This window comes from Morone saxatilis, unplaced genomic scaffold (genome assembly GCF_004916995.1).
Source record: "Morone saxatilis isolate NCDOM2014 unplaced genomic scaffold, NCSU_SB_2.0 Contig2, whole genome shotgun sequence".
Lineage (NCBI taxonomy): Eukaryota > Metazoa > Chordata > Actinopteri > Moronidae > Morone > Morone saxatilis.
Window position 1 is genome coordinate 7,691,548 of NW_023339762.1, and position 10,274 is coordinate 7,701,821.

The following is a 10,274-nucleotide window of genomic DNA, read 5'->3' on the forward strand; positions in this document are numbered from 1 at the left end:
AATAATAATAACAATAATAATATGTACTATTGAAGCTGTCTATTTAGCCTTAGTTTTAGGCCACGAAAGAAGAATAACAATGTGGCACTTTCTTTGCTGTTGCCTGTGCTTGTGATGAATGTGAATGCTGAAGGCTTTCGTCTCTGTGTGAAACATCTTCATGAGTGTGTGGCTATTGAAATAAATACATAAATAAATATGTAGGTAAAAGACGTGCTAATATAAACTTTATTCTGTGCACATACCCGTACATGTGCCATTTTTGTGCGCAACAAGTTTTATAGTTTGGACTCTGGAATCATTTAGCAGTGGCTGGCAGGCTTTATTACAGATGCAAATGACATGCAGGTCAGGCTGGAAACTGAATTTACCTATGTGTGAACATGTTTGTCTGGCCTGTGATTACCTTTTAGCCTGTGAAAAACAAGATGAATGGGACTCCCTATTCAAATCATGTACACAACCATGAAGACTTTCTTATACGCGGCAAGTAACCTAACCGAGGAGTTAATTGAATTGGAATTTATTGGCATAAAACCACTCTTGTTGCATGCACAAACGTGTAGGACTTACTTGCGCAGGTTGTTGAGCACCATGATGTTGGCATACATGTAGAACAGGTAGTAGGTGTAGGGAGGGTTGTCATCTGTGGTCCACGCCTCAGGCTTCGGGCTTTTGTAAGAGAACATGTGGTCACTGTGTTTGGACTCGTCATCCACACTGTCAAATCCTGTTACCTACAACACAACAGAGATAACATTAGCACATTTGCAAAACAAATATATACTACTACTACTAATATACACAATGATGCATGTATCTATATCAGTTTTGTATATATATATATATATATATATATATATATCAAAAAGGTATGAAGGAAACTGTCCTGTTTGTTAGAGATTCCGCCCTTCATAAAAGTACTTACGTATTTTAGGAACACATGTAATGCTTTGTGCTTTTGCGGGTTGACTGTAGCCTCAAAGAGGGGAAGGAAGACATTCTCCAGCATCTTGGCGTAGTGTGGTATTAGTTTCTTTGACCTGAAGATGTCACTGTAAGACAAAAGGAATCAAATCAGCTCCTGTGCTCATACAATAAACACAAATATTTTAGCATTTCAATATTTAACACAGATATGGTGATTTTTAATTCAAAAACAATAATCCTAAATAAACTACCTGAATGAATGAGTTTATTAGTAACCTATGGCTTACTATCATGGCAACAATAATTTTGCAACACTTGGTGTCATGTTGCTTTTTTCCAAATGTCTTTCTTACCATCACATTTAATGGACTCAGGCCCTTTTGTGTTAAGATAACTTACTGTAAGGAATATGCTTGCTGCCTCAGCTTCCACTGAGCACTTACTAGATTCTAGGAATTTGGATCATCCATCTCATGTTGGGTGAGTGGATCTTATGCTGGATGAACCAGTTTGCCAGGCTCTCCCATTCGCTGGTAGAGCGGCCGTAGATCGACAGACGGGGCTCAGCGTGCTGGTACTTGCTCTCCTCCAGCTCTTTAGCCACTTCCTGAAACAGACGCCACACCACAGGAGGTGTTTCTTGATAAGGCGCAAGTGACACACTGTAACATATAATTCTGTCACATCTGCGCTCTTTCTAAATACCAAGTGTTCTTTGTGCTCCAAAAGAAACATTAGACATGAAAGAAATTGAATATACCACATTGTAACATTATTAGTTGTCTACCACCAGTAGGTGCAAGGCATCTACACCTTTTTTTTTTTTTTTTTAAACAGTTATCATCAAGTCTTTGCTATATCTCCAGAAAATACACTGAAAATAAACTATTCTACACAAATGTAGGCATGTTGGAGAAGAGCATTTTGCCTTTAAGGCAAAATGCTCTACTCCAACATGCCTACATTTGTGAAGCAAAAGGCCCTACCCGCCCTTATTGCACCCATGCACTAATTGAGTTTTTAATAATTTTCAAAATTTGTTGGTTTCCCTTTTAAGATGTTGCATGGTATTAGTAATTGAACTTATACTACACCTTGATGAGACGTGCAAAGTATTCCCCTTTGATGTAGTTGTCTGTTTTCAAGTAAATCTCACGCAGTTCGCTGGCTCCCACAGGGTTGTATTTGGAGTTGAACTTGTCGAACCGATGAAATGTTTGTCTTCCCTAGGAGGGAAAGTGTGAATCTTCTGTACTGATGAGCGCACTCTCATTCCAACAAAGTGACTATATTGATTATTTTCAGATTACACATTAAGAGGACCTTGCATGGAACATAGAAAATTATTGCATAACACCATATGAAATGTATGAACGCCCATAATTGCATCCTTGTGTCAATAAGCACAGGTTAGTGAAATAAGCTGCAGCTATTTGAAAAAGACAAATTGCTTCTTGGCAGGCACATGGAGTTATTATGTGGTTACCTGATTCAATTGCTTCAAGAATATTGTCTTTTTAAATAATCTATACACGGTAAACATGTCTGACAGAAATGTTACTGGAATTGTTTCAGTTTTTCAGAACTTTGACAGTCATGATGAATCTGTTCTTACAGCGTGAACGTCCAGAGAGTCTACGGTCAGGTCGTAGGGGTCCATGTTAAGGTTGCTGAAGACTTTCTTGAGTGTGATCTTCTGACCTCCCTTCTCCAAGACCACGCGGTCTGCCTCTGTCTGGTATGTGGTCTTTATAAATTTCAGGAGATGCTTCTGGTTCATGCAAGCAGCAGCGTGTATATGGGTGTCCACCTGTGTTTGACATAAACGGACAAGTTACACTGGATCCATAAAGTTTATTTAGACTGAAGACCGTAAAGTTAAAAATAACTTCTGCTGTAGTGAGACAGCCCTTCAGCCCCAGAGCTCAGGCTGAAGCAGTGTTGGCCATATTAATTGTATTACATAATTATGATACAGAGTTCTTACTAAATAAGATGGAAAAATACCAGCCCACCTTCCTGACGTTGTAGAAGTCTCTGTGGGAAACACCTTTCAGCTCTTTTAGCTCGGCCATTTCGTTCAGCATTTCATGAAGGTAGAATTTAGAGGCCAAGAAGTTCAGCCGTCTGTGACAGTAGGTTTTCCTGTGAGGCAACACAGCATAAGATCAGCAAACATATAGGGAAATAAGAGATGTCATTTTTAAAAACTAGTTTTCAGCACCACCTTGCTGACTAGTTATGAAATATAAGTTTAAAAACGGTGCAAAATGTACCATTTGACCTATTGTTGTTAAGAATATAGCAAAATATCTGTGTTCTCACGTTGGACCGTCAGCTATCATTGCGAGGACATGGCTCAGGTCTATGGCAAAGGTCTCAATGTCAGGGTAAGGAAGGCTGTGGGGCTGCTGTTGTTTGAGGGCCTCGGCACTGTCGTAAACATGAACAATGCCATCCTTCATCTGCAGCTCGTAGTTCAGGTCCTCAGGAATGCCCTCCAAAGAGTATGGGTCCTCCCCTTCATGAGGGAAAGGCCAGATGTCTACAGATGATGGGAGTTAATAAACAAAACAGCAAATGAGCGATAATCCTAGTCATTTAAACTATAGCGTGTACGTTACAACATGACTGAGTTGTATGGACAAAAACAGTATCCTAACCTCATGAGAAAATATTCAGAGACTGTATTTACGTTATCAGGATTATAAATTGTGTATTATAATCAATATTTTACCATGATAAAATAGATAATAGACAAAAATAAGAGTATTGTTGCACAATTAAAAATGGAATCCATTATATGCATGGGACCTTATGTTTTGCACCCAGTCATTGTTTATTGCACAAGGTGAATGGTAAATGGACTGTACTTTTACACTACATGCCGCATAAGCTTTGTGACATTTGAGTATTGCTCTATCACTAACAAGTTTTTCATGAAGACTCAACCATTGATATATAGATAATGTCGTTGTCGTCTTCAAATTTTGTTCCTGAAGTTTGAGTTACTGTAGGCTTCGTTCATTAGGTGATTAAAATGGTTACCCTGTTGATAACGCTAAACTATCCAGTCTGTACCCTGTTTATTCTAAACTAATATCAGTCGTGGCTTAATCTTTTACTAGTCATTGTTAGAGCTGATAAAGCAGTTCCTCTTTATTTTCTATGCAGAGTGCTGTTTGCTTTCTAGAGTGTTTTAGAGCATTATTCTTTATAAACTATTTCCTATGACCCTTTGAGCTTTTAAACTTACTGTATTCACTTCATATGTTTAAAAACATCACAATCTTTACCTTAATTTAACCAAATGTAATTAATTTGCCTTGTAAGTCTTACCACCAATCTCACACATTGTCTCTACCTCTTTTTTGCTGTATTGCATTCAGGAGAAGCTTCTGGAAGCCTGTATCTATGTGTTGTCAGGGAAAGTTCGACCTTGGCTCACACACTCATCACACTACCTCTGATACACACACAGAGAGGTCTTAAAAATAGGCGTAGAGAATAGTTGACACACATTTAGGTATTAGGTAACAAAATGGAAACAGGATATATTATCCCTAACCCTTGACATCAAATCATTGTTGCAATAGTTTCATTAGTTTTATTTGAAGAGCTTTCTTTTTACTACTCTAGTGTAAATAGCAGGTACTTTATCAGTCTCTTATATTGTCTCTGCTTGTTTCTGCTCTCAGCCTGAATTGTTTTGCTAACCTTGGATGTGAGAGTGCCATCCACATACAGACAGTTGTCTTCATTATGTCAGCTAATCATAGCTTACTGACAGCCAAACCAGTATTCCATTTTTTCCATTACAGGACCTAAACAGTTTTTCCTCAGTTACCCCGGTACCGTACCTACCTACTGTATCCTCTGTGTTTGTTCCTTACCCAGATACAAGTGTAATGTTGGTTGTTTGAGCTGCAGGAACAGCTACAGTTGTATTGGTTTAGCATGGAAGTACATAACCCTTAATAAAGTTTCAAATTGGGATGGGCTGCTGGTTCCTGTAGTGTTTTTTCCCCATTGCATTTTATATACTCAATGTTACTTAGAAATGTGGGACTGAGATGAGATTTTATACTATGGCTATCAGTTATCAGTTATTTGCTTTGTTTCAGAGAAACCATGTTTTGTCTGTGATTTGTCTGGCACATCAGAGCAGTAGGAATTTAAACCTCTTCATTGCCATAGTTGGGCTTGTAACTTCAATTTATTGAAAAAGCAGATATTTTCTGACACATTTCTTAATATTTTGTAATGATGATTTAACTGGAAGTGCTTAATGTCCATCCAAGCTGTAGAAGTGCTCCAACTTAGTCACGTAACATTGCCTATGGGGAAAAACTAAACCAGGGGCTCCCAAAATGGCTCCTCCCTCTTCGCAAATGTATTGACTAGAAAGAAAAAAACAAAACCTGTAGAATTTTTCCAATAAGGAACTGGGGATGTTTTCGAAATGCCCCTACCTGGCAAAACCTCATCCTCCTCCCTCCATTTCTCATTTTCGGCATTGCGGAGGAACTGGGCAGTGGTCCTGGGGAAGTGGTGATAGGCCAACCTGGAGTATTTCTCTCTGATGAACAGCGCCCCAAGGATACTTTTGGCTGCCTGCTCATAATCCTCAACTGTGATCTGAAAAGGTCATGGAAAAGTTTTAGTGTTTAGTTTTGCAAGAAATTATTTTAAAAACAAAGTATGACTTTAAATGCACTTTTAGAATTGTAATAACTCATTGAAACTTCGGTCCATAGCTAATGCATGCTGTTTCTGGTGTTGCCTTACGTCAGCTTGATGGCAACACCTGGAATCTAAAAATAACTGGTGTGAAATGACCATAGTAGCCTCTCTGAGTCTCTACTATGGCTATACTTTAGTCTTGTTATCTTGTCTGTTTTTTACTTTATTTGCTTACAGCCACTTCTTTTAATGATGGTATAGTGCAAGGGGATGTGTGAAGCTACAGTTCATATTCTGTTTAGTTAAGCAGCAAAGTGCTGGAGTGTTAATCCTGTTTACCCCTGCACAGTAATCTCCACTGATGGTTACTCTCTGGAAGTCTGGAAAGCCCTCTGGGAGGTCAGGTTCAGGTGTGGGTGGGGAGAGCATTGAAGACCCCATAGACTGGGCCCATTTAGCAGTGACGGGTAACTGCAAAGATACCGACTGCGAGCGCTTCAACATGAAACTCTTCTTCCTAGTGACACATCAGAGAGGACAAGGTTTACCTTCCAGACAAACCCTAAAAGCTCACATCTGCCTTAGGTCCACTGCAAGAAAATTGGTAGTATTTTCTTTGGTTTTCTTGGAAAAATGGGCAGTGCAGTAAGACAATTTTTTTTAAGGGAATACACAAATATATCGGCTGAACATCGGTACTGGTGAGTAGGGTGAATAAGAGTGAATAAATAACAAAAACATTGATGTCGGCTAAAGGCCAAATTGTTATTTTGAGCACTGGTATCAACCCAGAATTTCCCAATCAATGCATCCCTGATATTGTATCAAACATATTATAATTTCCTACTTCTTGGTAGACTCCTGAGACTGCAGCTCAGCCAGCTCCTTCTGCATCGCTCGCTCCCTGTCCTCATGCAGACCGATGGGACAGTCCTCCGGCACAGTGAACATTGCCAGAGCATCCTTGGTGTCTTCCCCTTTTAGGGCAGAGGCGTAGACCCTCTCTGCTCGCAGACGTACCTTCTCATCCACCTCACTCATTGACATTCTTGGGAAAAGCCGTGGTATTTCTGAGTGAGTTGAGAAAGATTTGAGGTGTAGTGGATCGTTTTGGGTTGGGTTGGGTTCAAAAAGGTAAGTCCTGACAGTTAAAATGTCAGTTATGTTGCTGGTCCACTTCAGTAGGTGGGGAATTTAGCAGAAAGTAGAAAATCAACAAACTCTCCTTCACTGGTGCTGGGCAAAGATTCAATTACAGAAAGTACATGCTTGCTTTATTGTGATATTGCAGGATAATTATGATCACTGGGGATTTAGTTACTCACAGCAGCTATTAGTAGTTACTGAAGTAGTTTTATGTTGTGGTCTGTGTACTTGAGACTGGGATTACAGTTTCAGTGTAATAACATGGTTTTAGAATCTGAGCAACTTGCTAACATGTTATATTTCATCTCATAAATGTGATGAAATATGGAAGCACTTAAAGCAGAAATAACATTATCTCAGTGGTGGCAGTAAATACAAATACCGGGAAGGTAAACATGAGACCTGCGATGAGTTAGAGTTAGGGGGTGGTGGGGTTAAGGGATGAACTTGGCACATTTTGCAACGCCTCCTCTTAAGTCACACCAGTAAACGTGTCTCAAGTGTTCTGCCGACGTGTCAGGCACGTTACAGTAAACACACTAAATCATTGCCACGGGTGTCAGAGATTGCCGTGGCGTGAGCCCGACCTCAGAACCCTCTGGGGGGCTAAGGGTAACTTTTTCTGGGATTACGCAGCACTAGGAATGGTATGCAACACAGACAAAACAGAAAACGTGCAAAGATCTTGCTTTCACAGTGTTATTTGTCTGCCGGTGCATCACTGCTTAGTTTGATGTGGAACATAGTGCGATCATTTTTAAGTCAGTCTAGTTGCTTTGAATCCAATAGCATGATATTATCATGCAGTATAGGTGCTATATAACGTTTGAGTTTTGTAATGTATCTGCATTAATGCTCTATTGGGGCATGATTTATAGAAGTTTGGTTGACAGTTGAGTTTATATTGAGTTTTAATGCTATTCATTGTTGCTGCATTTTTCCATGGTAATCTTTAAAGTTAATCAAAATGTTTTCCCAACAACTCACTCTATAAGTTAGTGTTTTTGCAGAAACTCTAAACCAGATCCACTTGGGAACAGTAAGCAAAGTAAACATTCCCAAGGAATCTGTATATAAGTACTGTGATGATGCATGCATGATTCCCATTTTTCCAGCTTTTACTCTAAATGGAAAAGGAATGTCTGTCCCTTTGTGGTCAGAACTATTAGCATACCATCATTTTGGTTCTCTGGAACTTTTGGTTGGAAAACAGTAATGTTTATTTCTATTGACCCGATTCTCATACATACCCATGGCATGAACTTGGGGTCCTATTTTTAAACTTGAGACCCTGTGAATTCACATTGTGATCAGACTAGATGAAGGACAGCAGGGTTGGTTTTAGATAGCTCTGCTTGCTTGCTTAATCTCTCTGGTGTGAAACTACTGTTGCTGTCCAACATCCCATCAGTACTGGAGATGTTTGGCTATTCTGATGGCCATGTCATCACTGTTACTAATAATATTAATGCTGCAGCCAGTGTAGGTCACTTGGCCAGTTCCAGCATCAATTCCTGTGGAGGTATTTGAATCAACAAGTACAAGACAGGATATTCTGTACCATTGTATCAAGTAGCAAACCTCTCTGCTGCAGACTCATCATGCTATGTGGTTTACATGCAACCCTATCAGTCTGAAAACTTTAAGCAATCTTGGCGCCTTCACATGTGACACCATTAACATTGCCCTCACGTTGCACCTCGGCAAGAACATTTCTGTAGGAGTCATTCCTGACGAGCCTCTCAGGATGTGTACATTCTCCCTACTAGAACAGCTGAGCCTCTATGATGACCTTGACCTACATCCTCCCCATTATAGAAACCTGATCTACACAAAGCAGTCTGGGTATGTCAGCAGGGTATTCTAACATATGTAATAAAATGTCAATTAATATGCTGATCTGTTGTTTTGAAAAACATTATGTAGCTTAACTTGTCACAAAACTTCTTGCATCAATACAATTCTTCAGAAATTCACAACACTCCCTTTAAATAGTATATTAATCCCTTTTGCTTCAGCTGTCACTTTTGGCTAAAAGTTGGGATACTTATCTGAGAATCTGGAAGTGAATTTTCAAATCAAATCTCACTGCCTCAGACCTTAGACCTCAAACTAACTTCTTAATAACAGGTAATTGTCATCACATTGCATCTCTGTTACTACACAGCTCCATAATCAGTAGAGGAAGCTCTGTCTTACCTTCTGTGATTTTGGCCATGTTTCACTCTGTCTCTCCCTGTTGAGTCAAGTATTTCAGCTTTCACGTGGCTGCTTCTGTCTCTTCTAGACTCCCTAACTCTTAACTTGTGGTTCCACTATTTTCATATGTCTGCCACTTGTTGTCGTGTCTCAGAACACTTTTAAAGTGTTGCTGAAATCTCTTGACACTGTCAAGGCCGTTCTCAGGTCTGGTGTCTGTATCTTTCTCAGATCTAAGATGCGTCTCTTCTTCTGGGTTTTCACTCTGACTGCCTGAGTCAGGCTTTGCTCTGCCGTTTATGTGGTCCAGTGCCTGTGTGTATGATGCAGCTGCTAGTTGTTGCTGTCTTGAGTGTCCCTCTCTATCTCTATTTTAGGGTGTTGAGAGTGTCATGGCAACAGGGGCTTCTAATCCAAGCTGGTATGTCACAACTGGCTGCTAACATGTGAGCAGCTATCTGTGAGATAAGGAGGGAAAGCGATACTATGGTTCTACGGTAATATTAAAGCCCTGGGAAGATACATTTGAAAAACTCTTTTCCCAAATGACATAGTTAAGTATAGTTGGCCACTATCCACTTACTGAACCAGAAAGGTTTCTGGACCAGAAAGGCCATTTACTGAATGTAAACAGTTTTCACTAAGGCAATCTTTTGGAATTATTCATTATTTACCAAAAGCAAATGTTATTGTTTATGCAGTTGCAGTCAGTGTGTTTACTGCAGAATAACTAATTTTCTTTAAACATGAGATACTTACTTTTCTTAATCTGCTGAGGGATTAAGAGAAAAATAACTCCAAAATAACTCAATCCAAAATCATGAAAGGCATTCTCTCACGTTAGTAGTGGCTGTCTTCTTAGAGAGAAAATTAATAGATTTCATGAGAGAACTAGTTGAACCTGTATGTGTGGGTGGCACACAACCATCTGTTCACAAAGCTATTATTCAAGGCTTGTGTTACTGCTCTGTCACGGTATTTACTTTGAAGTATGTAGGTTAGTGTAGAAGTGTCCCACTTACTCCCTGTTTCATTCGTCTCACCTACAAGGCAGTTTAGTCTTTTGTCAAACAATTGTCTTCAGACTACAGTACATATAGCTCATTGTAGCTCTTCATAACATGTTGCCAACTAATGCCACTCAAACATTTTCCTGCCCAGTATTTAGTACTATAATAAGACAGTGGAACAAGAATGTTGAGTAGGGTTGTATAGTTAAATCCTTGTTCAGCACCACTGATTGAGGATTGGTTTCCCTTTACCAACACTGTCAACAGATGTGTGTTAAACTGTGGTATGAATGCATGTTTTAATAA

The 10,274-nt window shown here is 39.5% G+C and overlaps 1 protein-coding gene across 3 annotated transcripts in view; it reads right to left on the reverse strand.

Annotated features, from left to right (window-relative positions):
- The window catches only part of ampd3b (adenosine monophosphate deaminase 3b), an 18,870-nt gene that overhangs the window by 3,723 nt on the left and 4,873 nt on the right, over positions 1 to 10,274 (reverse strand). For 2 of the 3 annotated variants that reach the window (XM_035664477.1, XM_035664476.1), the window contains 10 exons: positions 6,461 to 6,683; positions 5,953 to 6,130; positions 5,403 to 5,568; positions 3,256 to 3,475; positions 2,946 to 3,075; positions 2,546 to 2,740; positions 2,025 to 2,156; positions 1,374 to 1,537; positions 929 to 1,055; positions 574 to 737 (listed from right to left, as the gene is read on the reverse strand). In XM_035664477.1, the coding sequence (XP_035520370.1) occupies positions 574 to 737; positions 929 to 1,055; positions 1,374 to 1,537; positions 2,025 to 2,156; positions 2,546 to 2,740; positions 2,946 to 3,075; positions 3,256 to 3,475; positions 5,403 to 5,568; positions 5,953 to 6,130; positions 6,461 to 6,683 (1,699 nt within the window). Of the gene's footprint in view, positions 1 to 573; positions 738 to 928; positions 1,056 to 1,373; positions 1,538 to 2,024; positions 2,157 to 2,545; positions 2,741 to 2,945; positions 3,076 to 3,255; positions 3,476 to 5,402; positions 5,569 to 5,952; positions 6,131 to 6,460; positions 6,684 to 8,958; positions 9,298 to 10,274 lie in introns of those variants that run through there. The other variant, XM_035664479.1, reaches the window with a different exon arrangement.